This window comes from Tuber melanosporum (genome assembly GCF_000151645.1).
Source record: "Tuber melanosporum whole genome shotgun sequence assembly, scaffold_24, strain Mel28".
NCBI lineage: Eukaryota > Fungi > Ascomycota > Pezizomycetes > Pezizales > Tuberaceae > Tuber > Tuber melanosporum.
Window position 1 is genome coordinate 989,799 of NW_003298908.1, and position 27,803 is coordinate 1,017,601.

General features: G+C 46.3%; 4 protein-coding genes; 3 read left to right on the forward strand and 1 right to left on the reverse strand.

Annotated features, from left to right (window-relative positions):
- Positions 1-16,614: 16,614 nt before the first annotated feature.
- GSTUM_00006186001 (uncharacterized protein) lies at positions 16,615-17,509 on the forward strand. XM_002838307.2 has 3 exons: positions 16,615-16,718; positions 16,797-16,927; positions 17,067-17,509. Exons 1-3 carry the CDS (start codon positions 16,696-16,698, stop codon positions 17,285-17,287), a joined length of 375 nt encoding a protein of 124 aa, XP_002838353.1. The 5' UTR covers positions 16,615-16,695; the 3' UTR covers positions 17,288-17,509.
- A 139-nt stretch (positions 17,510-17,648) lies between these two features.
- Positions 17,649-19,077, forward strand: GSTUM_00006187001 (uncharacterized protein; the record flags this gene model as incomplete). XM_002838308.2 has 3 exons in its annotated part: positions 17,649-17,682; positions 17,753-18,760; positions 18,873-19,077. The coding sequence occupies 3 exons, from the start codon at positions 17,649-17,651 to the stop codon at positions 18,878-18,880; spliced, it is 1,050 nt and encodes a 349-aa protein (XP_002838354.1). The 3' UTR covers positions 18,881-19,077.
- A 25-nt stretch (positions 19,078-19,102) lies between these two features.
- GSTUM_00006188001 (uncharacterized protein) lies at positions 19,103-20,376 on the reverse strand (the record flags this gene model as incomplete). XM_002838309.2 has 5 exons in its annotated part: positions 19,103-19,188; positions 19,249-19,646; positions 19,727-19,850; positions 19,922-19,981; positions 20,049-20,376. 5 exons carry the CDS (start codon positions 20,374-20,376, stop codon positions 19,133-19,135), a joined length of 966 nt encoding a protein of 321 aa, XP_002838355.1. The 3' UTR covers positions 19,103-19,132.
- A 267-nt stretch (positions 20,377-20,643) lies between these two features.
- Positions 20,644-27,571, forward strand: GSTUM_00006189001 (uncharacterized protein; the record flags this gene model as incomplete). XM_002838310.2 has 13 exons in its annotated part: positions 20,644-21,002; positions 21,088-21,136; positions 21,185-21,247; positions 21,300-21,458; positions 21,524-23,326; positions 23,410-23,775; positions 23,827-25,336; positions 25,393-25,697; positions 25,765-26,323; positions 26,387-26,518; positions 26,572-26,743; positions 26,787-26,946; positions 27,005-27,571. The coding sequence occupies 13 exons, from the start codon at positions 20,644-20,646 to the stop codon at positions 27,476-27,478; spliced, it is 6,111 nt and encodes a 2,036-aa protein (XP_002838356.1). The 3' UTR covers positions 27,479-27,571.
- Between the last annotated feature and the right edge of the window lie 232 nt (positions 27,572-27,803).

A 27,803-nucleotide genomic window follows, 5' to 3' on the forward strand; every position in this document is an offset into this window, starting at 1 on the left:
ACGGATTTGGCGTCCGCTCCAGACCTTCGAGGTAAGGAAATATTGCAAGTTTTGGTGATCGGTATAAACCGTTATGGGTTTTTCGGTTCCAACAAGGTATTGACGCCATTCTTTGAATGCTTCTAGTATTGCCAACAGTTTCTTATCATGGATCTCGTAATTTCGCTCTGCGGAATTTAGTTTGCGGGAGTGAAAAGCCACTGGATGCAGTCTTTTTTCCACAAACTGGAAAAGGATGCAACCTAAAGCGAAATCACTGGCATCCGTTTCCACCACCGTTTCTCTTTCTGGAAAAAAATGGTGTAAAATTGGGGCCGAAGTAAACCTTCTCTTAAGCTCCTGAAAGGCCTTTTCTTGTTCCGGACCCCACTGGAACTTCTTAGGGTCACCTTTCAATGTTTCTGTAATTGGAGCACAAATCTTTGAGAAGTTTTCTATAAATCGTCGGTAGAAGTTTGCAAATCTTTGGAATATTTGAACTTCCTTGACCGACGTAGGTGACCTCCAGTTTAACACTGAATCCACCTTTCGGGTACTCATAGATACCCCATCGACAGCTACCATGTAGCCTAAGAATTCCACCTCTTTAACATGGAAAAAGGATTTCTTGATTGAAATCCCGTGTTGAAAATCTGTTAGTCTTTGTAACACTTTGGTTACTAGCTCAATATGTTCCTTCTCGTTTTTTGAATAGATGAGAATATCGTCCAAATAACATACGACCCCTTGGTCTAGGAATTCCCGGAGGACTTCATTCATCATGTCCTGAAATGTAGCTGGAGCATTGGCTAATCCAAACGGCATGACCTTATATTCATAGTGTCCATAACGCGATCGGAAAGCTGTTTTCCATTCATCCCCTTTTTTAATTCGGATGAGGTTGTAGCCATCTTTTAAATCGATTTTTGAAAAGATACTAGCTCCTGCTACCCTATCACGTAATTCCAACATTAACGGTAGTGGATACTTGTTTAAGATAGTTATCTTATTTAAGTTTCGGTAGTCCACTACCAGTCGTAATCTTCCATCTGCTTTTGGTGTAAACAGGATTGGAGCACCGAAAGGTGATTGACTTTTCATGATCTTTCCTTCCCGTAACATTTGGTCAAGGTACTCTCGTAACAACTTAAGTTGTTTGTCAGACAGAGGATAAATGGGTCCCCAAGAGGGTTTTGCTTCTTCGACTAATTTAATTTCATGGTCGAAGGTTCTCCTAGGTGCTAACTTTGCCGCAGTTTGGGGGAGAAATAGCTTTTTAAATTTCCAGTAGTGTTTTGGGACAGAATCGAAGTTGATTTCGTTAGGATCCTCTATAGTTCCAATTCTTCCTACTTGGATCGTATTTTCATCCCAGGCTACTGTCTCATTGTATTTGAACATATCTGCAATTCCTTCTTCTTCTTCTTCCACCCAGTTCTTGCATTTGGAGTTTTTGAATTCCCACTTTGCAGGTTCTCCAATGTTGGATAAGGGGTGTTCTGAATGCCACTATCCGAAAGGGATTATCATCCCGTAATCGCCTGCTGCTGCGATTTCGCACACAACTTCAGACATATGTTTATTGCGACCTATTTCAAGCCAAATAGGGTGCATATAAAATTTTCCTCCGGACGGAGTTGCTACTCCATCAAAGCCTTGAATATTGACCGGATTCGGTCTCTCTGTGAACGGGATTCGTAATTCCTTTACGAGTTCTTTGTTGATCAGGAATACGTTGGATCCTGAATCAAGTAGTATTCTTATTTGGTAGTGCTGACGTTTTGGGTTTATAATGTAAATAAAAGCATGTCCCTCAGGACAGTTATATCTTGTAGGTTTTGGTGCACTAAAAGCGCGTTTCTTTGGATGAGGTGTCGAACCGTCGTTTTGTCGTTTCGACATGTCTGAGGTGTGATAACCACTAGGGTGTTTGTTACCGCGCCTGCGCAGTTTCGACTATTTAGGTCTCCTCAGACAAACTTTGTTTCCCTTTGGTATATTGGGCTGCCCACTACTAGCAGTCTTTACCTCCTGCCGAGGGGTTCCCATACCTTCCACTTTATACTTCCTGTGGAACCAATCTACGGGGTCTCTGCCATCGTCCAGATATCATGGAAACAAAGGCCGGGTGCGTAGGGCTGGTCAGCTGTCTCTTTGATAACCTTCCCGGGCTTATTCTCCACCCTCGCCTAACCGTAGACAGTGTCCTCATTTTATCGAGTTCCGTTTGGTACCAGCGCGGCACCTAAGAAGCAGTAACTAAAGGTAAGGTCTAGAGCTCTTGTACCTATTTCTCGTATAGATCGAAGATGTGCTTCGCTCATCCTCTAGATCCTTCATCTTAGCCCTACTGTCGCTCCCTTCGGAACCCTTGGTGCTGTCTGTTTCCTGTCTAGGCTTTGGTCCTTATCGGAGACCTTTCAGTATCTAGGTCACGTGCCTGACTACCCTAACGTTCATGCATTAGGTTATTAGACTAAGCTTGTGTCACTCTCTTGGGAAGCATAGAGGCGCCGCCAATGCGTACATTGCTCTTTATTAATCCCCTTGTCCTTGCGGCAAGAAGGACGCGTGTACTCCCACTCAGATCATGATCGCAAGGTCGTTTTCTTCGCTTCGACGTCCCCTTAATTTGCCATTGATTTCGATTCCTAGAGAGTATGTCTCTTCTAGACTACCCGAACACCGTAGTTGTCGGTACCAATGAGATGACTTAAGTCATCTCTTCGTCATCGCCGAGTTCCCAGAGTTTATTACCTCTTGGAACTTGGGCGGTGGAAATCTTTCTGGGACGGTTGACTGTTGCCACCCTTCTAGGCCTTAGTGTCTTGAATGGTCGGTCATCTGCCCTTGTTCTAGATACCTGAATTTGTCCCCAGCAGGTTTTGAAGTCGTGATTTTTCTTACTGCAACGAGTACACCACATGATTGCCATCCCGCTTTCTTTCATCGATAGTTGACTGAGGGATTCCTTCATGGACAGTTTTGAAGTTTGTGTGTGTTAACTTCGTAGTTCCAGCAGATTTCTTTACTGGTTTATTGGTTTCTGGTCCCCGTTTTCTTTTCTTGGATGGACCACCTCCTTTTATGAAGGGTTTCTCCCTTTTTGTTTGAATTTTGTCCGCAGGTTTCTTATCTGAAGACGTCCTTACGGGTTTTGATTTGTCCCGGTCTAGGTGGTCCCGTTCCTGTTGTTCCTCCTCATCCCTTCCTGCTTCCCGGACTGCTTTTTCCCATTCGGTATTGGTATCAAATTTGTTTAAGCAGAGTCACCACCTAACCTTGGAGGGCAATTTCCTATCACATGCCATTCGCCAGGCTGGTCCCGTTAATCGGGCGTGGAGATTAAGATTATGCATTTTCCCCATGAAGGTCTGAATATCGTTTTTGTACTCCACAGATTCCATATCCCATATGGCCTTTCGTCCTTCTTCGAGAGGGGCGTATCGACTAGTGAATTCATGCTCAAAGCGAGTCCAGGAAGATAGTTCCGGTTCTTGTTCTTCTCCTCGGAGACCATCCATTGTGCGTCGGTACCATACAGCTATTGGGCTGACCTGATCCCCTTTTGTCCTTCCCAAGGCGTAAATGATGCGTTCTTGACCATCATCCCAGATTCTTGGGTTTCGTTCGAAGTAGTCTACACATTGGGTCAACCAATGGTAAATACATTGACTGGCCTTTGCTTCAAAAAATGGGGGCGGGTCTGCCGGTCGTTTAACTGTTTGAGCCAATGCTTCTGCAAGTACATCAGCTGTTCCACGCTGTTCGGGGGTTAATCCCCATTTGAATCTGGATGGCCCTCCTCCACATTTTCCTTTGTTTCCATCGTCATCTCCATCATCACTTCCATCATCCAGGTCGCCACCCAGTATTAGAAAGGTTGGAGGTTCTCCTTCTCTTTGTTTCCCCTTGTCTCGAGAAGGGATTTCTTCAGGTTCCCCTCGTTCTGCAGTCTCTTCCCATTCCTCTGGGACTGATTCCAACAAAGCGTACCGACCACCTGGTTGTCCGCTATCTAGTGCCTTAAGCTTGTTAAGAACTAGTGATAGGGTATCGGATATGTGGGTTTGGTCCTTTTGGATGGTACGGGTAAAGTCACTATACCGTTCTGAGTCCCTATCTTGCCTTGCAGCCAAATTGGATATCAGGGTTCGCATTGCGGTATTTTGCTGGGTCTGTTGTGCTCTGAACTCTTGGAAGGCACGTTCCAGGGTGAGGTCTTGTTCTAGAGCCTCTCGCTGCAGTTGGATGGTTACTCCTTCGTGATGTTCTTGCCGTACATCTTGTGCAGCCAACTTGGCGGCAATTTCCCTATTGATCCTTTCTTGGATTTCTCGAATATTTGCCTCTACCATTGTACACTGACGTAACATAATAGCAATGTCATTGTCATGTATATCTTGTCCTTCCAACAATCGTTGCTGGACAGCTATCAGTCCTCATGCAATGGTTTGAGAATCTGCTGATAGCGTGTCAAATGCAATATTGGCAGTATCAATACTGGTTGATATGTCTTGTCGGATTTGACCTATGACAATTCCTACCCTAGCGGCAAGTCTTGCGAGATCTGCTGCATGGGTATTTGGACGTGGTGTGGTAGATCGTGAAGCAGGAGAAGGGGCTCTTGAGGATGGAGGGACACTGTGAGCCCTGCCCTCTTGTCCTCCAATAGGTTTCCGAAGAGCGGGAGGAAGTAAGGAAGAATGGCTGAAACTTGTAGAGTGATCATCTCCTGAGGTATCCATTGGTTCTCCTGGGAGGATCTGCTTAGGAGGTTGAGCCATCTCTCTTGCTCGTTTGCGAGCTTCTTTTTCTCGTAGGCGGGCTATGAAGCCCGCGTTTTGGGACGTTTCCGTTTAAGTAGAATATGCGGCGGGACACTTGGTGTCCTGGCCGCGTCGTGCGGTAGGAGGAGATAGATTTTAATGAGAGTTCGGATGAGTGTCGAGTCTCCACGCTAGAGGTATAGTAGCAGAGAATCTGCTGCTAAGAGAACTTTCCTCGCTGGTATCCCAGTCAAGGAAGGGTTTCCAACTAAATTCTGGTCCATACCAGGTTTCGTATATTTTTTGGAATTGTTGCTTCGTAGGAACTAGGTTAGGGTCGGTATACCACGAAGGAGCTTCTTGTAACAGAAATGGCACTTCTGAAAGCTCGAACTGGCTAGAAAACACTTGACCAATAGATGGTAAGTGAATCTTAGTCGGTGGTTCGAAAATTGAATTGGTTCGGGATAGTTCTCCAATGGTATCTAGGCCGACCGTAGTATTAAGTACTTCACTGAAAGTGTGAATCGAACACATGCAAGTGGTAACCGATTAGAGAGCCTTGGTAACAAGGAGATCTAACAATAAACTGTTAGGCGGAGACAACCTGATAGACTTCAGAGTTGTCTAAGCCGATTGAGATTCGTTTTTATAGACGGAGATTGTCTAGGAAGGCTCGGACTTCACTCGTTTCGTTTATGACTACTAAGAGCGAAGTAAAGTAGGGTAAAGTAAAGTAACATTGTAGGAACAATATTATATTGTTAAGGTCTCTTCTCCGTTGCTTGATGATGTCTAAAGCTTGGGAGGCACTGCGATATTTATATTCCACGTCTGAATATTCGCGGACTACATCTAACTAACATACAACCATGTACCTTTTTCTAATATAACTCGCAACGTCGGGTTTTCTTCCAAGGTGCGAACACCTGGAGACCCTGAAAATCATCACACCCTCTTTGATAATTATAATATGACTATTTGGAAGTCATGCTGTTTCCAATAGTAATTATCCGATGGTGAGAGTCTTTTTAGACAAATGGCCCAATTCTCAAGTCGAACTGTGTTGGCTCCAATCGTCTCCCTTGTTGACGAAATGATCTGTTTCGTCTGCGGGTTGCATCTGCGAAGATAGTTGTTATTACCGACTTTCTAGGTCATCTAACTTCAACTCTTCATAACTCCATACCCAACCGATAGGTCTTTTCCGGAGGACTTCCTACTTGCCTGCAGGAAGCCTTTCCATAGGATTGGTAGATAATCCCTCGGTCGGTAACCCTTGGTTGCCGTGGGTAATAGGATTCTGGTTACTGTTACCGGTTTGGGAGTCACCCCTTCGGTTGTAGTATGTACCGGAACCTAGTTGTAACACTCCTCGAACTTCATTGGGTTCGATGGTAGTATTCTCAGGAGTTCAAGACTCTTCTGGTTATCGTATGGTCGATGTGAATGTATTGGTCTTTCATTAAGATCCTTCACTATTCATCATCATCTTTTTGCGCGAAAACGTCCCGTTACTTACGGCCTATACCGAAGATATCTCGTTCTTGAAGCCTGTTAACTTTCTGGGTAGTTGACGGATTCACTCTGTTATACTTCCCAGACCTAGCAGAAGGTCCCCTCTTATATATCCTGCGAACAGGATCCGGACGGACGGACGGCGGCGACGTATACGGTATTATTTTAACACCTTCGATTCTGTTGTATAATACACGTCACAGGACGCAACTTAGATTGATATGTATGATGACGGGCGGGCCCCATAAGGGGGCCGGAGGGGGGTCTTGGAGACCTGAGATTTCGATTTCGGGAGAGGTTACCCTACCTAGGGTGGTTCCTAGGTATCGGATCTCGGTATTCCTAACAAAACCACAAGTAACTCGAGGAGAAAGTCGAGCATTACCACCAGGCGAGCCAATGGAGTTAGACAAATCAAGAGCAGGACCTGCTCTGAACCTGTCTAAGGAAGAATACTCCAGAAGAATGAACGGGAAACTCTGCCTGAGGTGCAGAAAAGCAGGACATCGGATACGAGAATGCAGAAGCCGACCCGACAATGGATACCAAGGAAACAGAGCTGCGGGAAATAATCGTTTCCAAAATCAAAAAAGGAGCAACATCCGCGAAATAATAGCAGAGGATTCACCGGCGGAAAATGATGAGGGTCCCCAGTAAATGGTGGTCTGGGAGACCCAAGAGGTGGACCTGAAAAAACCATCAAGGTAGCGAACTACTACACAGCACAACACACCCAAAGAGGAGAAGAAGATAGAGATCATGTGATGATCAAAGCGAAGATATACAACGAAGAAAATAAACAAACAACAATATATGCAATGCTCGATTCTGGAGTCACCAAAGACTTCATCGACAAAGAAATATGCGACAAATACGGCCTCCACACCAAACAAGCGAAGAAAGCGAGACAAGTCTACTTAGCAGATGGAAAGCCAAACGCTATGGGTCCTATAGCCCATACGGCGACAGTACCTATGGATATTGACAGCCATAGGGAAATGGCAACCTTTCAAGTAGCAGATCTAAAAAACCGTGAGATAGTCCTAGGGATGCCATGGTTACGAAAGCATAATCCGATGATCAATTGGAACGAGAACAAGATAACCTTTACAAGTGAACTATGAGTGACACGATGTCTCAACAGTTCGCCTGTGGTCTACTCAACACAGATACAAGAAGCGGAAGAAGAAACTTTGCATGCAAAGTTCGCCGAGATGCGGCAAGATAAGAGAGTCCAGATACAAAGGCTAGACCAAGGGGCAAGAGTGCCTACCAAGGATTCCAAAGGGGCAGCAGGATACGACCTATATGCCAACGGAGGAATCGAGATACCTGCCAACGGGCAGGCAACGATAGCGACAGGAATAGCCATTGGACTTCCAGAAGGCACCTATGGACAAATAGCACCCCGCAGTGGTCTAGCAGTCAAACATCAGCTCATGACCATGGCAGGGGTAATCGACATCGACTATACAGGTGAAATCAAAGTGGTCCTGGCCAACCTAGCTCAAAAGGACTACTAAGTCCAGAAAGGCGATCGAATCGCAGAGTTGATAATCGAAAAAATCAACAAAGAAGATCTGCATGAAGTAGATCAACTGGAAGAAACTACAAGAGGAAGTAAGGGATTTGGAAGTACGGACCAAAACTAGCTCGATACAATAAAAAGAATTGAGATCAAAGAGATCACAGTACAAGCCTTTGGACGGTACTATCGAAGAGGAGATACAACAGGAATTCTCAAATGGACATACGAAGACGAAAAAGCAGTTCTAGCAAAAATCAACATTAGCACAGAGCTAGCAATCCAGGACAAGAAATACCAAAGCAAAAAGGGATGGAAAGAATTGGTTCCAAAAGAATATCACCAATTCACAAATCTATTCCAAGAAGAGGAAGCTACGGAGCTACCACCTTGAAGATCAGGAAACGATCACGAAATTCAGCTGGACAAGGATGAAAAAACGGGAAAGACAAAAGAGATTCCCTACAAGAAGTTATACCCACTAGGAGAAGCAGAGCTCGAAGAACTTAGGAAGTACATCGAGCAAAACTTAAAGTGAGGATGGATCAGGGACTCTTTCGCGTCAGGAGGATCCCCAATACTATTCGTCAAAAAGAAAGACAGAAAAATGAGACTCTGCGTAGACTACAAAGCCCTCAATTCGGTTACCAAGAAAGACCGATATCCACTACCCTTGATTGGACAAGCACTGGACAGACTGCAGTCAGCAAAATACTTCACCAAACTCGACATCAAGGACGCATACCACAATATACGCATCAAGGCAGGAGACGAATGGAAGACTACATTCGCCTCAAGATACGGAATGTTCGAATACTTGGTTATGCCCTTCGGGCTAACCAATGCACTGGCTTCATTCCAGAGATGGATCAACAGGGTACTTAATAAGTACCTCGACATATGTTGCATCGTATACTTGGACGATGTACTCATATACTCGGAAAACATACAACAACACCAAAAAGATATCAGTAACATCATGGCGGCAATACAAGGATCAGGAATGAAGATCAAACCAACAAAATGCGAATTCTATAAGGAAGAAACAGAATACCTCGGATTTATTATCAATCGAAGTGGGGTCAAGGTCGACCCTGTCAAAACAGCAGCCATATGGGATTGGGCCAAACCAAGCAACAAGACAGATGTCCAATGCTTTATAGGATTCTGCAACTTTTATCGCAGGTTCATAGAGGAATTTAGCAGGCTTGCAAAACCACTCTATAACCTAACAAAGAAAAACAAGAAATGGGAATGGGGAGAAACCGAACAAAAAGCATATGATGCAATACAGACACATCTAATATCGGCACCCATACTGGTTCATTTCAACCCAAATCGAAGGACAATGATCGAAACGGATGCCTCAAAGTATGTATGCTCGGGCATACTATCGCAACAATGCGATGATGGAAAATGGAGGCCAGTATCTTACCGATCCAAGACAATGACCCCCGCAAAGTGCAACTACGATGTTGCAAACAAAGAACTATTAGCGATAGTTTAAGCATTAAAAGAATGGAGGAGATACGTTTTGAACAATGACCATCCAGTCCGAGTTCTAACCGACCACAAGAACCTGGTCCTGTTCATGACTACGAAAGAACTGAATGACCGCCAGATAAGATGGATGGAACACCTCAGCAAATACAACTTCAAAATCGAATACCGACCAGGCAAAGAGAGTGGAAAGCCAGATGCTCTCACAAGGATTGTAAGCGACAAACCACAAATGAAAGAAGACGAAAGAATCAAACAAAAAACACGAACACTATTACCAAAAACCTACTTCGAGGCAATGGAGGTTATCCAATTCACATCAACGGAGGAAAGAGGAATTAAGAACACAAACGAGAAAGACAGAACGATTCAGGTAATTAGAGAAGCCTTAAAGGAAGGAAAAAAGGAGATGAAAGGAATTGCTCTGGGTTTATGCCAATGGAAGGACGAAAATATGTAGTATGATGGAAAAGAATGGATCCCTGAAGAAGAGGGGATAAGTACAAACATCATACGACAACACCATGATATCTGAATGGCAGGACACGGAGGAACGGCTAAAACCATAGAATTCATCATGAGGTTATTTTATTGGCCAGGACTGCGCGAAGATGTCAAATGATATGTCAAAAACTGCGACATATGCCAAAGGACGAAAACGGCTAAACACGTACCATATGGGTTACTAAAATCAAACGAAGTTCCCGAACAACCATGGGAAACAATTACTATGGATTTCATCACGGACTTACCGGCATCGGAAAATTGCGATAGCATCCTGGTTGTGGTAGATCGTCTGACCAAAATGAGTCATTTCATTCTGGTTAGAAAAGATATCAACACAACGGATTTTATACAAACATTCTTCAGAGAGGTCTTTCGACTTCACAGCCTCCCGAAGAATATCATTACCGATCGAGGAATACTATTCACATCAGGACTATGAAAGAAAGTAACCAGAGAAATGGGAATACAAAACAGAATGAGCACAGCATTCCACCCACAAACGGATGGACAAACGGAATGGGTAAATGCGATACTTGAACAATATTTAAGGGCTTACATCAATTATCAACAAGATGATTGGTACAAGCTGCTATCTATGGCCGAATTCGCATACAACAATGGAAAGCAAGAAACAATTGGCACGATACCCTTCTTCGCAAATTATGGACAACATCCACACAGTCAGACCACATATCATACGATTAATGATGTGATACTGGACAAAACCGATATGGGAAAACTACACGAAACATTATAATACGAAATGAGTCAAGCACAAGAATGATAGAAGGAACAATATGATAAGCACTGAAGACTAGATCCGAATATACAACCAGGAGATATGGTATGGCTAATACCACGCAATGTCTATACAACGTGACTATTAAAGAAATTGGACTACAAGAAAATAGGACCATTCCAGATACTGGAAAAAGTGGGCAGTCAAGCTTATAAACTTGACCTTCCCCCCTCAATGCGAATACCCAACACATTCCACATCTCACTCCTCGAATTATACAACGACAATAAGTTTCCTTCACAAACACTTATTCCTCCCCCTCCGATCGAACTCAATGGAGAACCAGAATACGAGCTCGACGAAATAGTCGATTCCCGCTTCTTCCACAGTCACCTCCAATACTGAGCCAAGTAGACAGGATATTCTCCCGAACACGATAAAACTTAGTACTTTGCACACAACTTCGAAAATGCACAAGATGCCATCTTAAGGTTCCACCAGCGATACCCAGGCAAGCCCGGCCCAGGTGACGATTACATTCAACCAAGACAAAGGCGAGGGAAAGACTCCCGTGCCGTTGTAACAACACGAAGGCTGGGGCGATAACCGCCGCCAAACTATACCCACTAGCCCTGACTACTCATTCATGAGGCCAACTGACAAAGAACTTAAGGAGAGGGAACATCAAGCACAGCATAATGCCATGTCATGGATGGTATACTACGATGACAGTTGCCAAACACACTTTGGCGTCAAAGAAGGCTCGGGATGGTTCCCGAGGGAATGTCAAAAGCGTGGTACATGCCCGGACCACATTCTGAAGCATTGGCAACAATGCTTCAGAAATGGGTGCAGGATGCACAGGGTACAAAAAATATCTGCGGGATTCTACCCGCAGAAGGATGGAAGCAGGAAAGAGTTGAAAGGGGAGGATTCCAGAAAGGCATGGGCTACGAGGACACGGTCCAGGGAGGGAGGGGCCCAAAACTCCTCAGTAGACATGGAACCAGACATTAGGAGCCTACATAGGCAGATACAGGGACTCCAAGAATAACTTGGCCAAGCCGAGGCCACAATTTCGGCAAACGACAAAACGATCGCAGAGCTAAGACAGCTGAAAGATAATCAGCGGTACACGATCGAGATGGTGAATCTGACCCTAGAATCAGTAAGGGTCAGATGGAAGACGGTGGATGAAAAGTTCTACAAGCTGAGAAGGACCATGCGCTCGGCAGGACGGGAACTAATAAAACTGGGAGAAAAAGCCTGATGGGACTCAGGCTTATGAGGAGGGGAGCTAATGTCATGAATGTAGCTTGGCATCGAAAAGGTTTTTATGTGATACATGATTATGAGTCACAGGTATGTTGTTGTTTTGCGCATATAACTCATTCGGGTTATATGATTTGTTATGTGTGGGATTTGTCATGCTTTCGTACATGGCTCAAGTATGAGTCATGGGACGTGCGCTTAGCGAGTATGCCTTGCAAGTGTGCCTTGCAGGTAAGCCTTGCGCATATGATTTATGTTTCGCACATGACCTCATTATGAGGTCATGGGTTTCGCGCATATGACTCAGTCAAGTCATATGACTTGGTTATTGCGTGATGATTGGTTTATGAGTTTTGTACATGACCTTGCTATGAGGTCATGGGTTTTGAGCATGTGATCACTTTAGTCACATGACTAGTTTGTTATGATTTGGTTTCGCACATGTGACCACTTTAGGTCACATGACTACAAGCGGGAAGAATACTATATAAGGAGGCTGAGGCGGCTGAGGAAGATAGGTTCTTCACACTTTGTTCTAAGTACTTTTCCTACTTATTACTTTAACGAATATCAAACATCTTTACGATCTTTATCTTTATTGCACCGTTATTGTTACGCCAAGAAAAGTCCTTCACAAATACGAGTTAGAGAAAGCTTACGATAGGTGTTTCCGATAGAAGACAAAGGTCTTGTACTATGAGTAACGTAGGCAGAGGCCTAGAGCTATCGTAAGACAAAGAAAGAAGAAGACAGAAAGAAAAGTATCGTTCCCCGTCGCCAAGAACTAACTATCCAGAGAGGGATCGTTACAGCCGGGGGTATAAGTAAACAGCTGAGAAAACAAAAATTCCTGTCTCTACTATTCACAATATTGTTAAATAATTTCAAACCCGGGGCTCTTCAGATGACGCATCTCACTCTAGTAGACAAAAATTACAGAAGAAATAGCGGAAACAATTGATTCCCTAGTTGAGGCAAATTCATAGGCATCTTGAGAAGAGCTTACGAAGAAGCTTCAAGAGCTTGATATTCAAGTTAGTTGTACAACCTTGAACAAGACCGTGAAAGAACATGGTTTCAATCTAGGAATGCCTTGCAAAAAGCTCTTCCTCGATAGTTTCAAAAAGATTCGACGCAAACACTGATGTCTACGGAAGATTGAATGAGATTTGTATTAGTGGAAGAGAATGGTTTGGTTAGATGAGTCTAAGGTTGAGTTTGAGGGTTATCGCCATAATCGAAGGGTACGAGTCAAGCCTGGACAAGAGTTACTCGATCAAAACCTTGTACCTACCTTTTGATCTGGAAGATTTGGAGTTGGATGCTGGGCCACATTTACCTATGGAAGTCGAACACCTCTAATTTGCCTTCGACAGTATCAACCTAAAGAATGAACCTCCGATCGTGACAGACTCGGTATTAACGGTCATCAATATGCAACCGAGGTCAATGAGCCATACCTGATCCCTTATCTCCTTTCGCTTGACAACGAGATAGAGGACTATTTCGTTGTTCTGTATAATGCGGGATATCACTTTAGTGATCTCAACAGGACTATTTACCCAGAATATGGGGTTCAAATCCTACTCCTTCCAACCTCTTCCCCGACTTTAATCCAATCGAAAATGTTTGGAGTATTCTCAAAGCCCGGCTTTGACACCAATTTACAACTATTTAAAATGGACCTAGTAATGAAGATGAATTGTGGACTACGATGGCAGCAGAGTGGGAGGAGATTGATCAAAATGTGTTAAATAAATTAGGAGTATGGGAAATAAGATACAGGCAGTTATTGCAAATGATGGAGGGCATACAAAGTGGTAGTTTGAAGGATAATGAAGCTGCTTCTTGAAGTACCTGTACATGATAATACATCTACTATAGCCCTTTTGTGTTACAGTACCAGCCGGGGTGTCAGAACTTTCTGCACGTAGCTGTACTGTCTCTAGGTGCAAGTATGGTATCATACCGTACCGTGCCCTTTGATCGATGTCCCCTAGGGGTGCTAGAAGTGCTCGAATACAAGAGAAGTGCGGCAGGACGTGGCAACCACCCGTCCTAGTAAGCTGTTTGTATTTTACGGTATCCCCCTCCCTTTGTCTCAATTGAACACTGAATTTTGGAATTTCTTCTAAAGCTAAAGTTACCTCTCTCCTAGATAGGGGGTCAATATTCTAGCACATGTTTCTTGTATTCGAGCACGAGTGCCTAGTCTGCTGGGGCTGTGTGTGTCGCAAACAACATCATGTTTAGAATACTTACCTAGCCCTAGTAGCCATGGACGGTGCTGTACCGGTAGGTTCCATGTGGCTCGGTGGCCTCAATCATGCGCCGCACTTCGGGTCCACTTCAACCCACCTTCCGCAAAGCGCCCCTCCCGGCGGATAGAGGAGTACTTCGTGGGCGGGTGGGTGTGGTAAGTGCTAGTAGACTGCGTTCTACATTTTATTGTACTTTTTTCCGGTTTCGTTTGGTACTGTGCCAGCCTCATACCGGGCTCGCACAAATATTATAACTGTATCGTACGAGTACAGTATAGTATCATACTCGAGTGCGAGTTACAGCCCTGAATACCAGCCTAGAATTCTCCCTCTCACACACCCCTTTTTCCAAATGCTCCAGACAAGGCCGCCGCACGAGAAACCGGATCACGGTATCATGGATGCACATTCCCGTGTCCGCCATTTACGGGCCTTGTTTCTGCTGCCGATCAATTGGTTTTACCAGTATCTTGTTTGGATTTTCGTGTCGTGCTGCTTGAACGCAATGAGTTGTTAAAAAGCCGCTTTCCACAGGATATGGGACTGCTATCGTGCCAGTTTCACCGGGAGGGGCTGTTCCATGCTGAAGTTGGTGCAATATTTCTTGCTTTGTTTCACGATCGCTGGATAGACTGTATCCAGGCTGCTATGATACAACGCTTTGCTTGTGGTGGCGATAGCCCTTGCTTTCAGCTAGGATAAAGGTGTGGTGATCCTTTGGTGCCGCTCTTGAGCTCGGATACTCGAGTACTGACTGGGTAGAGATTGCTTGGATATAGTCTAGTGGGAAGGCAGGCTGGTGATAAGAAGCTGGGTCTTTCAATATATTTTACGGAAGTAAGGGAAGGGATTTACAGTACATCGCCTCTTCAAACTTTTTGAAATGGCCGCCGTTGCTAACCTATTCCGCCAATTATCTCGATGCATGAAACTTGAAAACAGCCAGTTCACCCAGGACATGCGGTGATTGGTTATGCGGGGAGACTTAACTTTTCGATGGAATCCCGGAAGAATAAATTACTGGATATTATGTAGTAATTCCTACAGTAACTCATTATGTCGTTCCCTACTACGAAATTACCCCTTAGAGTCACGTAAGCCAACCCCGTCAATCAATTCAGCGGTGGGTACCGGGCAATGCGGGCCCTCCGGAGGTATCAACGAACTCCCCGTGCCTGAATCTGCTCTCCCCATCTCTGGAAATATATCCTCTAGTGAACAAGATCCGAGGGAGAGAACTCCCCACCCCCCTTCCCTCTCTCCCTATACTCCCCTCTCCCAGGTAAAACCACCTTTACAACAGCTAATCCCTCTGAGCATATCTCGTCCAGACATCTTTCCACCATCTCCACCACCCAAACTCCCGTACCTCTCCGTAGTAAATCCACCAGCCCAACACTACGATACATTATTCATCGCAATTTCCCCATCCACCCAAAACCCACCAACCGAGTGACTCTTCATGAAGAGTCCCCTTACATGACATGATAGTCTAACTCGAGCGCAGGACCCCCCCACCATCACCAAAGCTGCGCAAAATCCACAGACGCACGCACCATACATGCGTCGAAAGTTATAAATCATACAGAAACACTTTATCACCCCTTCACCAACCCCGCTTGTCGATCGTTAGCCACCCAACGACCCGAAGAAAAGTCAGACCTGGCTTTCTAGTTATGAGGTAAACACCCTACTTAACTTGCTGCGCTGTATGTGCCCTGCACGCTCACTCGTTGGAAGAGTTTGTTCTGGCGGTTTGCGTTAGCGCTGGCGGGACGGTGTATTCTTCACTGCCGTATGTATCATATGCGCAACCTGCGGATTGGAAGGAGGGAAAGGACTTCCTGGAACGGTGGGGTTTGTTAGGATTCATGTTTTGCTGGGTGCTGGTGTGATATGATATGATATGAGTGAGGCGGTGTGACTTGGGTTTGGTGGCGGTTTGGAAAGATTGTGCAAGTTTGGTTGGTGCGGTGTTGTCATAACTTGTATAACTTTGTCGCAGCACAGTAGAGTATGAGTATAGTGCAGTACCGTACTGCCCCCCTCTAGACCTGGAGGGATTGGGTGAACATCGTATTATAATACTGTAACATGCAGGTAGATTTCGTCATAGAGGGTCAATCGATAAGTAAGTGGTTCATGTTTCACGTGTGCCTTCTTTAAACTGTGTTATGATATCATTATAGGACATTTACTCCAGGTTGAGCGCCTCATCAGCTTATCGGACAGTACATTGAGATGGAGCGTTGAAAGATCTGATTCTGCCAAGGGAGTGTAGTGTAGATTGACGGTACCATGGGACACACAAATTAGGGTGGATTGCAGGCAATAGCTCTTCTGAATATACAGAGCCCTCTCAACACGACATCAGAGGTGTCTCTCCTGGTATGATATCATATCATACGAGAGTTGCGGCTCTTGGAGCAACTCCAGTTAATCCCACGGGGCTTGTCAAGAAACCTCTTTCAACCCCCCCCCCCTCTTAATAGACCTGTATCCCACAATCCCCCCCAAACATCTCCGTAGACGTTCCCAACCTGACCCCGATTATATGATACCCCACGGTAATAATGTAGCTCAATATCGGTATGATGCTGCAAAGCTCAAACGGTTGAACAGTGCATGACATTGCCGGAAATTAAGTGGTGCGGGAACGACAAGGATAGCACGCCACGCTAGATCCAGTACGGTAGGCGAATCAACTCCCCTAACCATCGATAAAGCAAGCCACCCCACCTGCCACCACCACCACCGAACCATCCAACCGTCGAACCGTCCGAAACATCCCAAAACCCTCAACCCGACCAGCCAACACAACCCAAACATGGGCGGAAGCAATCTAGAAGTATTCAAGGTTTACCAAACCCCATTCACGCTTCCTCGGCAAAATGGCGACTGACAAACAATTACTATCCGCCTTCTAGTTCGGAATGTGCGTATTGACTACCCACCATACCATACCGGAGAAAACAAGACGGGGCAACAACTGACAGACGGCCGCGAATCTAGGTACATCATGTTCCCAATCGCAATCATGTACTACTTCGGCACAAACCTCGATAATCGCTTCTCCGTGCCAGGATTCTGGCCGAAGCCGGAGGAAACGCACAAGATCCCCTTCGAGAGGGACGAGATAAAGGCGGAATTGGAAAGGTTAAGGCGGAAGCGGTTGGAGAAGCGCGCTAGGCGGCTGGAGGGGGAGCGGCACGAATAAGGGAGGAAGGAAAGTGGCGGGGTGTTCGATGGGGATCTGGGGTTTTTCTGGGCAGATTGGGCACTTTGTCTTTTCCCTCTTTTCCTTTTTTTTTCTATTCCCGGTGTTTGCTGGAAAATTCTCTGTTGATAGTATAGTCCAAGTGTGTTTATACGTTCGCATGAGAGAGGACGAAGTTGTGCTGCGGGAGATGGGCGGGGAACGGGTTTCCCGGGGGTGGATGGATGGCCCTTGAATTTTCTGTGGCTGCCGTCCCGTAAGATGGGTCACTGACGAACACCTTTTAAAATTCCTCCTAAAACACACCTCACCTTATCACCCCCGCTTCTCCCCGACAAACTGACAAAACAATTGGGCTAAAATGGAGACAACTTCTGTGAAATCCAAGGCCAAAGGTGCGAACCCCTCCTATCATATATCGGAAAATTATTTTACAGCATCGGTTCTGACAACCTATTATCATAGAATTATACCCTAGCGATTATCCGGAATTAACGGCCACTACTGCGAGAAATAGACCTCCCCGTAGTCCCTTCCCTCCATACCCCGGGCGTCTCAAGCTCTCGGACCTTTCTGAGATTTCAGAGCTCTCCCGGTTCTCCTGGCGCTCCAAGCCCTCTACTACTAAGATCTCTGGCGCCGGCACGACCGAGGTACCTTTTGGAATCCCCGAATCCCCGAATTTGCCGCCCACTCCTTCTCGCTGTACATCCGCGGATGACGGCTTAGATCTCGGTTTGTCCTGGGCCGAAATGCCAGAACTTCTCGGCATCAATATCGCCGAGGGGGAGGGAAAGGAGGGTGGTGAGTATGAAAAGGAGGAGTACTGGGAGACCGCCACCTCACCCCATGAGCTCTCCTCCTCTCCCACACTCGCACCAACACCCACGCACGGAGGGAAACTTCGCCAGCTCCCTAGATCCTCCGAAGCGCCCGCTCCACTCACTTCCAGTCTCGCACCCCCAACCCCCGCTGCTAGGAGAATCATTCAGGGAAAAGGCAGCCCCTTGGAATCCAATACCAAAGATACCTACATCTACTACCATGAGATCGGCGCGATAATTTCCAGAGATCCTGTCAACGAGGATGATAGCCAAGAGGAAATCATCCTCCTCGTGGAGGTGAGAGCGGGTTTCGTAGCGAAGACCAATACAGCGAATACCATAGTGATATGTAAATCCCACACTGAGGCTAATCGGCTGGGGCGTTCGTTTGACAATGATAAGTGGATTGCTTTAGTCCACCCGAGGGTGGGGAAGATTTGGCTGTTCAGGATTCCGCATGTGAGACTCTTGATCGGCGGGAGAAGGCCCGCAGCCAAATGTGGGATATGTGAGGGGGTTATTCCTGAGGGGAAGGTTGCGCATGGGTGTGTTTACACTCGTGAAACTGTGATAGATGGCGGTGATACCGAACCCGTCCTGGGCAAAGTCAAGAAAGTGAGGTTTGCGCAAGTAGTGGGGGTGAGTGAGGGTAGGTAATTCTTGACTTGTTTTGGGGACTTTGTATTTCGCTACGTCGCTTGCTCGTGGCGGTCCTAGTCCTGGATGAGAATTTGGCTGACATCGGGTCTTTGGATTTTTAGCGTCTTAAGGGGTTTTTCATATCTTATCCAGTTGATTGGGTTGATTGCGATATCTTGTTTAGGACGCTGGCGTGAAAATACCCATAATTATTTATTCTCATTCATGTCATTTCGTTCTCAAAAAAAATTTTGAGCTCCGAGCTTAGCATTAGTAATGTCCTTTTGGATGGTAGCCTTGAATTAATTTACATGTTTATTTGTTGGACTGGTTAGAGATACTTCAAGCAAAGTATAGTGATGGCATGAGATGATATATCGTCTCACTTTAGACTATTTGTATATACACCGCTTACGTCGCTCATTTCTTCCAGGGCACCTAGCTCGCGCATTCAAATTAGTATACCCAAATATAAAAAAATATTGAGGTGTTGCCCACTTATTAGCTTTATCAAAGCTTCTGAAGCCTTCTCATCGTTAACTGAAACAAGCGTCGCTTCGTTCGGCACCCATCTAATTGAGCTTTTCAGGATCTCCACACCGGATAACTGGCTCTCGAGCCCGTCGGCCACAGCAACACTCTTGGCAGGGTCTGTCGTGACTTCCACTTCAGTCTTGGATCCCTTATTCTCAGGCTCGATCTCGTTGATATCCCCCATCCCATCAATCTCGAGAATGGACTCTAACAGAGTGTCGTAAGAATTATCCCCGGCGGAAAGACGTATTATCCCTTTGCGGGTGAATAGGTACGACGTGGGTGTTACCGTGGCACCATTTTTGCGCAGAATGACTTTGATGTCTGCTAGGCAGCCGAGCTTGTTGTCGGTTTGGCATTCACTATTCGTGTTTGTCATTCTCGTAGTTAATTGATAAACAGACAGACAGGTACTAGGTTATAAATCGTGGGCAGAACAAACATTATCATAGCAACAGACCCCGGTCCGATGCATTCGATCTGAACCGATTCTAGAGTTGCACCGGATGCAGAAACACCTTGACCACGCTTCACGGATGCTTCCATTTTGTCCTTTGACATTCCGGCTATTGTTTTGTTAGAGGCTTTTTACCTCTATCCTAGAGGTGTTTGTGTAGGTTCGAGGGATTTCTCATACCCTTCTTTGCAGCGACTAAAGCTGCTGATAGGCGAAGGTTATCGGGACCTGGACCACCACCTAATTGAGAGGTTAGTGTAAGCAAATTGTGTGGGTAATAATGCGATGAGTGTATGGTTGGTAGTACTCTTCATAGCGACGCATATTTCTTGACAGAGCCTTGAGAATTCAGCGCTTTTATTCGCATCATTTTTGCCCTTGTCATGCCTGATCTTGGTCCATCTATTATGGCCGGACTGGAGGGAAGAAGATGTAGAGAAAAAGACTGTGCATGTGCGAGTATGAACGTGTGACTGAAGAGTACTTAGGCCAATGGGGCACAGAGACCCCAGTTTACGCCGGAGTATCAAACGAGATATGTTTTGCATTGTTGGGGTGTCAATAGTTTGAGCAAAACCGAGATGTGTATTGGCGGTGGTCGTGAGGTGGTGATTTTCGGAATAGATTTGGGACATCATACTGAGACATACCGTACGGTATCTTTTGCTATCATAGGACCTGCCCCTGCAGTCAGGGAGTTTAAGCTTACATAATCATTCCATAAAATACCCGTCTAGAACCAAGTGGTTCTCGAAGGTGTGTCTACATGTATCTCTCTCCCTGTCCCCAACCAAGCCACCTTACCCTGAACAATTACAATCCGGCCATCATCGCAGAATTTCAATCAAATACTCCCCTCCGCTCCCATCGACAGTCTGTTCATTGAACACCCACCAGCCCCAATGGCCGACGATTCCTCTGCAATCGAGGCCGTCCAGCTGGACACGGCCAAGCTAAAAACCATGACGGAAGAAGCGCAGCAGCAACTATATGTCATGTCCTTCCTGAACAACCTCGAGAAGCTGGTCAATCGGTTGGATGAGGACGGAGCTTCTGCCTATCAGCTCTATGTGAAGAAGGAGCTCTTCAAGATTATTACTTTGCCAGCGCCAGCACCTACTCGATTGGTCCGGAATATATCTGGACGGTGCTTTGCGGGAATTTTTGGTAAAGGGGATCGCAAGCTGCTTTTTGAAACGATCAATGAGTTAGCGGGCCTTATAAATGCGGGGAAGTCGGATAAAGACTTGAGGATTCGATAGTAAGCGCCCAGCGCTCCCTTTTTTTTTCGGAAGGAAAGGAGAGACTACGGGATAGGATTCTGATTGTGCGTTTTGGGGGTTCAGTGCGGCTGTCCATTGCGTGGGAGAGGTTTACAGAGCTGCTGGAGATAGTGTATGTGGGCTCGACAACATTTTGGGAATGTTTGACTGACTATAGTAGGCTATGGCGTTGTCAACTTTGACCTGTACCTCGCTACTTAAGCTACTTAAACCTGCTCAGAATGTTAGTGGAATCTTAAAGGAGCTGCGATTATTGGGGCTAATAAAATTGTTAGCACTGTGGATTGAGAAGTTCCATATTTCGAGCTCTGGGAAAGGTTTTCAGCATGGTCAGGGATATGGCAGACGAGGCGGTAGCCCGCGACGTCTGGAAGCAGGCAAGAAATGCTGCAACAAACGAGAAATCAGCCCTTGTTCAAGCTAGCGCATTACAGGTAGCGTCAAACTGATAAGCCGGGATATTCTTATACTAGTTTGCTGACCCCAATCATAATAATAGTGCATGGAAGAGCTTTTGCAAGCTACCCAGCTCTTTAACAACCACCAAGAGTACGATAAATTGCAAAGTGCCGCAACGAAGGCTCTAGATTCTACCTCAGCATCGGCCCGGCGAGCCGCTGCGTCATGTTGGTCACTGGCACTCGTGTTAGCCTACTCTACCGAAGCTCCAGAGCTTGCGAAAATTGCAAAGAGGCCCAAAAAGATGAAGAGGGTATCGACCGCTGTTGGGGACGATGAGGGGTTGGGCGTAGACAGGCCTAGCTCACCGGCTCCAAGCAGCAAAAAAGCTATTGTGAGACTAACACTTACCTTGGAAGAGGTTCTACGGCAACTTTCGATGCACTACACCAAACCCTCCACATCTCCAAGAACTAGGGCAGGGATTGCATTATGTTACTCGGGAGTTCTGGCGAGACTTGGATCATCGGTGGTCGAAAATAACTATGGGATTATTTCGAGTCACTTACTCAATGACCTACTCTCCCACCATGCAATTACTGCCAATAGGTTCCGGTTATTGACCACCCGGAAGTATGTGCGAATCCTGTTGGAAGATGTAATTGGTCGCAGGCTACTCGGGGAAACTGGACAACTCAATGCGATCAAGATACTTGTTAATGACACCATAAAGAATTATCCTCAGGTCATCAGAGAAAAGCCCGAGCCCAGCAAACACGCTCTAGTCGGAGCTTTGCATGCCTTGGCATCTCCAATGCAGTCGTTAGGATCCGCCATAGCAAGCGTGCAGGACACCACACGCGACGGACTTCTCCAGGTCTTACAACATCCAAGCTACTCCGTCCAAGTTGCGACGAGTTGGTGTCTGAGAGTTTTTGTTATTGCTGCTCCTTCCCAACTCCTTCCTATAATTACTATTTGTATGAACAATGTGAATCGGGAGCTCTCACAGATGACCGCAAGGCGACCTACAACCACAGAGATACTTCGTAGATGTACCGGGTATGCAAATGGCCTTGCAGCAGCCATCAGTGCCGCACCACTCCAACCTCTCTATGCCTCGGTGGATGTTACCTCCAGGATACTAACCCTTGCTACATCGTTGCTAAAAACAAGCGGAGATTACGACCTCCGTATCTCGGGCACTCAGATACAAGTTGCATGGATCCTAATTGGGGGGCTGATGGCACTTGGGCCTAATTTTGTGAAGATCCATCTTTCACAGCTTTTGTTGCTCTGGAAGAATGCGCTGCCGAAGCCTCTAGCCAAGGACTCCTCGGTAGAGCGATCCCTTTTGGAGTTGTCTTTCCTAGCTCATGTTCGCGAGTGCGCCCTTGGCTCAATCCTATCCTTCCTTGAATTCAACTCTAGGCTTTTGACAGCAGATGTTTCCAAGAGGATCGCTGCTATGCTTCAAAACTCGACCTTATTTCTTAACACATTACCGGCCAAAAAAACCACGGATGATGTCACCCAGCGTCTTTCGCCTTCCCTGCAACTAATCGACCTTGACCTTATGGTCCGCCGCCGCGTTCTCCAGTGTTACGCGAAACTTGTGAAGCTCTCTCATGGGGAAGCTCTCCAAGCAAACTTGCTCACAATCGCTGTGAGTTTCTTTGCCGACCCTGATAAGTACACTCCATCATCACTCAGTACGGCTATTGCTTCTAGCGCTGGTAATTTCGAGTCACTATGGGATATTGGAGACAACTACGCATATGGTGTCTGCGGGTTTGTAAAAGGATTTGATGTTGAGTCATTTGCATTCGAAGCCCAGGGTACCAGACCAACTATTGCCCATTGGATGACAAGAAGCAGTCCAGAAGCGAGGATCAACGAAACAGTAAGTCGTTTCGTTCTTTGCTTGCGGGATTTTGAATGTTTCATTAAGGATGTATTGTTAATTTCATATTTTGGACGGGAAAGCTACATACACCTGTTATTGGATCTATTGAGCACGATTCTGTTTCCTTATACATTACAAACGATTCGAGTGCCAGGAGTGAACCTACTCCTGCCCCGCCGGCTACTGCTGTAGTTAATTCAGCGATTGACCTTTTCACTATCCTCCTTCCGATCCAGCCCCCAAAGGTCCAGGAGAGTATTTTGGAACAGATAGCTACTTTTCTAGCGTCAGGCAGTCTTCAGCGCGATCCGGGAAGAAAGGCTGCCATGGTAATCAACGTTGCGGTCGCCCTCCTAGGAACTCTTAAAGTGACAATAAGTGAAGAAGTTCCGTCGGCGAGTTTAAGCACTGCGAGTGTTCTCAAGATCATGCAAGAATTGCTGCAGGTGAGACCAACTTTTTGCTTTGGTGATGTTGCGTGAATTGACTGGTTCTAGGGATTTGTTATACATCCTGACCCATATGTACGAAACGTTGCGTACGAGGCACTTGGGCGTTTATGCAGCATCGGCGGAAATAGCTTTACCGGTAATATGATAAACTGGTGTGTTGGGACGATAGTCAATAACCGGGATCCCAATGCCAGAGCTGGCTGTGCCGTGGCCCTTGGATGCATCCACTCGTATGTCGGGGGAATGGCTGCTGGGTTCCATCTCAAAACCATCATTGGGATCTTGATGTCTCTTAGCAATGATCCTCACCCGACAGTGCACTTTTGGGCACTAGACGGACTTGCCAGGACCATTGATTCGGCAGGTCTTACATTTTCCGGGTTTGTAACAAGTACCCTGGGGATGCTTTCCCAACTCTACGTAGCAGAGACCCATAATGAGGAGGCGGCGACAGCCGTAACATCGAATTTGGAATTGGAACTTCCCACATTAAGCATCATTGTCCGGTGTATCGATTCTTTAATTGGAGTCCTTGGGCCCGACTTGCAGGATATGAGCAAGGCGAGGGAGTTAATTTTAACCAATGTTGGCCAATTCCTGAAGGAACCAGACTATACAGCCCAGTTAGAGGCTTTGCGATGTCTAGAACATTTATCACTTTTTGCAGCCAGCCATGTGGATACAGCGGGCTACGTCAAACGGCTGCAGAAAGAGTTGGGCTCAGAGTATGTGGAATTAAGAGATGTAGCCATCGATGGCCTTTATCAACTCATGAAAGGAGACGCTGAGCGGATTATCGACACGGCAGATCCCGGACTGGAAGATCAACTTTGGATCGCTCTGGACGAGGCACCAGAGCATGAGGGTATTCGGAACATAATTAACAACTGGCTCAACCAAACTGGCATTGAGGATGCTGGGAAATGGGTCGGTCGTTGCCAGGTGGTGATGTCAAAGCTAGTAGAGCGGAAGGATGGCATTGCCGGAAAACTAGAGCACGAGAAGCCCACCAATTCGGGCGCTGCGGACTTGAACGATGATGAGGTAGCCTCGCTCGCTGTCGCACCTTCTGGAGAAAAAGAAAACTCGCAACCTACCGGGCAAGAATCGTTAAGATGGCAAGTTAGGACATTCGCGATGAACAGTCTTTTCGAATTACTAGGCTTGGCTGCGAAAGAGATGCAGAGAGATTCCGAGACTCCGGTGGAGGAGAGCCTTGCGCAAAAGATTGCGGACATCATCCGGATGGCATTCTCCGCCAGTACATCGAATGTAGTACAGCTTCGTTTAGCTGGTTTGAGGATCGTGGATCAGGTTCTTAAGATGTTTGGTTATACTCCAGACCCTGAACTCCCAGAGGCTACATTACTAGAGCAATACCAAGCACAAATTGGATCTGCTCTTACCCCGGCATTTGCGGTTGACTCTAGTCCCGAGCTCGCAAGTGAGGCAGTGAATGTCTGCGCAGGGTTTATCTCAACTGGCATCGTTAAGGATGTTGACAGGATGGGGAGGATTTTAAGGCTGCTAACATCAGCATTAGAGAACTTTTCAAGTAAGTCTATCAGTATCTCTCGCACACCATCCTAGTTCTTTAGCTAACCGACATAGGTGATTCCGAGATTGCATCAATTGGAGACCTAAAAGGGCTCAGTTCCAATGCTCAGGTCATGGTCAAGATGGCCGTCCTCCGGGCCTGGGCTGAGCTGCAGGTTGCAAGCAAAGAGCAATTGTATCTTGCTGACGTTGTTAAGCCACATATTGCTACACTGGCACCATTATGGCTATCCTCACTTCGGGAGTTCGCAAGGCTACGCTTTGAGCCCGACATCTCAACGAACTCTACAGGCGCTACAACTCTCGGCGGCTCCATTGATACCATTTACTCAGCGCTAAACCGGGAAGCACTGCTACAAGTACGTCAACCCAACTTTGGATTTCAATAGTGCCGTGTGTATTGATGTTGATCGAGTGATACTACAGTTCTACCAGGATTCCTGGCTCAAATTGGTCGACGCAATTGCCAGCCTGATTGAACAGGACAGTCGATTTGTCTTTGACGCCCTGGATGGTAAAGCCTCCTCTGGAGATGTCAATGGTAGCGGCGTCGCGCACGATATCAACTACCGCGATGAGCCCGTTGCATTCTTCTTTGTACTGTTTGGAATTGCTTTCGAGGCTCTTGTCGGCAGGCCAGGAGTCGATAGCCTTGCCACTAAGGAGCAGACACTCGAGATACTGTTAGCGCTGAAAAAGATTCTACACCCGTCTGTCTGCGGTCATGCTATTTATCAGGGAGTGATCTTCTCCGAGACGATGGACCTGTTTGATCGATTAGTCCTTACTGAAGGTCTGGCTGTGCAGTCTGCCATCGTTGATATTGCGAAGAGCCTATGCGTCGAGCATCCTACCGCTAGGTCAAAATCTGGCGCCCAGGGAGAGAATCTGACAGAAGACATCGACCAACTTTTCGAGTTGACGAGACTGATGGTCCTAGTCCTTGCGCGCTTACTACCGAATGTGGTTGACAAGAAGACAGTGGGTATGAATACGAATGGATTCTTTTTTTCTACCGAATGGGCTGTGCTGACCTCGAGTTATCTAGTCCGTCACCAACTCTCGGAAGAGGCTGCCAACCTCGTCCGAGTTTCTTTGGATGCCTTGGTATATGCCGCAGAAGTATTTCCTGCAGTCATACGAATGGATCTCTATGCTTCGATTCTCCACATCTTCACTGGTGGGTCGTAGCGCCTTCCCGTTTTGGTCGTAGGTACTAACACTTGGCTCTAGGCATCTTCAGTACCGGTGTCTGTCAGACGGAGGTGGTGCCGCGATCCCTGCCGATATTCAAGCGGTTCATCCGAATAATCACGAATTCTAGCGGGGGTAATGACAACGAGATGGTTGTCATGCAGGTTAGGAGTTGTCTGAGCAGCATATTACAAATTCTCGATAACGCAAAGTATTCCCTCCTCATCCTTCTTTCTACAAACAGCTCTGATTAGTTTTGATAGGATACGAGGCAGTTCTGCACTCCCTTGCCTCAAGAATTGCTTGATGGCCTCGGCGATAGTGATTACCGCCGGAGTTAATATATTGCCCCCGAACGACGAGCAGGTCCCAATCCTATGCGATAGAATAATAGATGCATTGTCAGACCCAGAAGTAAACCTCCACCCGATTAGAAATATCCTAGCCACAATTCTAACACCACTCTCCACAGACGTCCAAAATGGCCGTCCAATGCAGCCGCTCAATCCTCATGATCACACCAAAGACCGCCTGCGACCAGGAAATAGTCCGTTACATGATCCCGCGACTAATCACCTTTGTTACAACCACCAAAAGCGACCCTGAGGAAGACTCGGATCAGACAAAATCCCTCGTCTGCCACATCCTCACGTCCTTCGTCTCCACGCTCTTCGGCGACCAAACCCAGGTCGCCATGGCGCTCCTAATACCTACATTGCTAGCCCACGCTTCGTCGAATCCAGGCTCGTACCCCGAGACGGCAAAGAGGTTGCTGGAGTTGGTCGCCATTAACCAATTGGCGTTCAAGAGCGTTGTTGCGAATATGGGTGCTGAGCAGAGGGGTTTCATGGAGGAGATTTTAAGGTCGAACGCTAGGTCCGTTGCTGAGAGTACCCAGCAGCAGTCCAGTGCGCCGACCATTACTTTGAAGATGAACTTTGGTTAGTTGGGCTCCGCTGTATTATTATTGTGGCTTGGTTGGATGGAGGGTTGTAATTAGATATTAGCCATACATTAATTTAGCTATTGTGATGACCGCACCAGTACGCTCGCACATCGAATGCCGTGAAGGTAAGTGGAAGCAAACCTCCTCTTCAAGAAGAAAAGTATTTATACGAATGTTACAAGAATATACGGTACATGTCGGAGCAGCCCATAGCGTTCCAAAACCCAGTTGTTATCCCCCCTTACTAATGTACAAACGCCAGTCTAGAATAATAATAAAATATGAAACGTTATGTAAAATTTCCCCTCACTCCCTCAAACGAGAT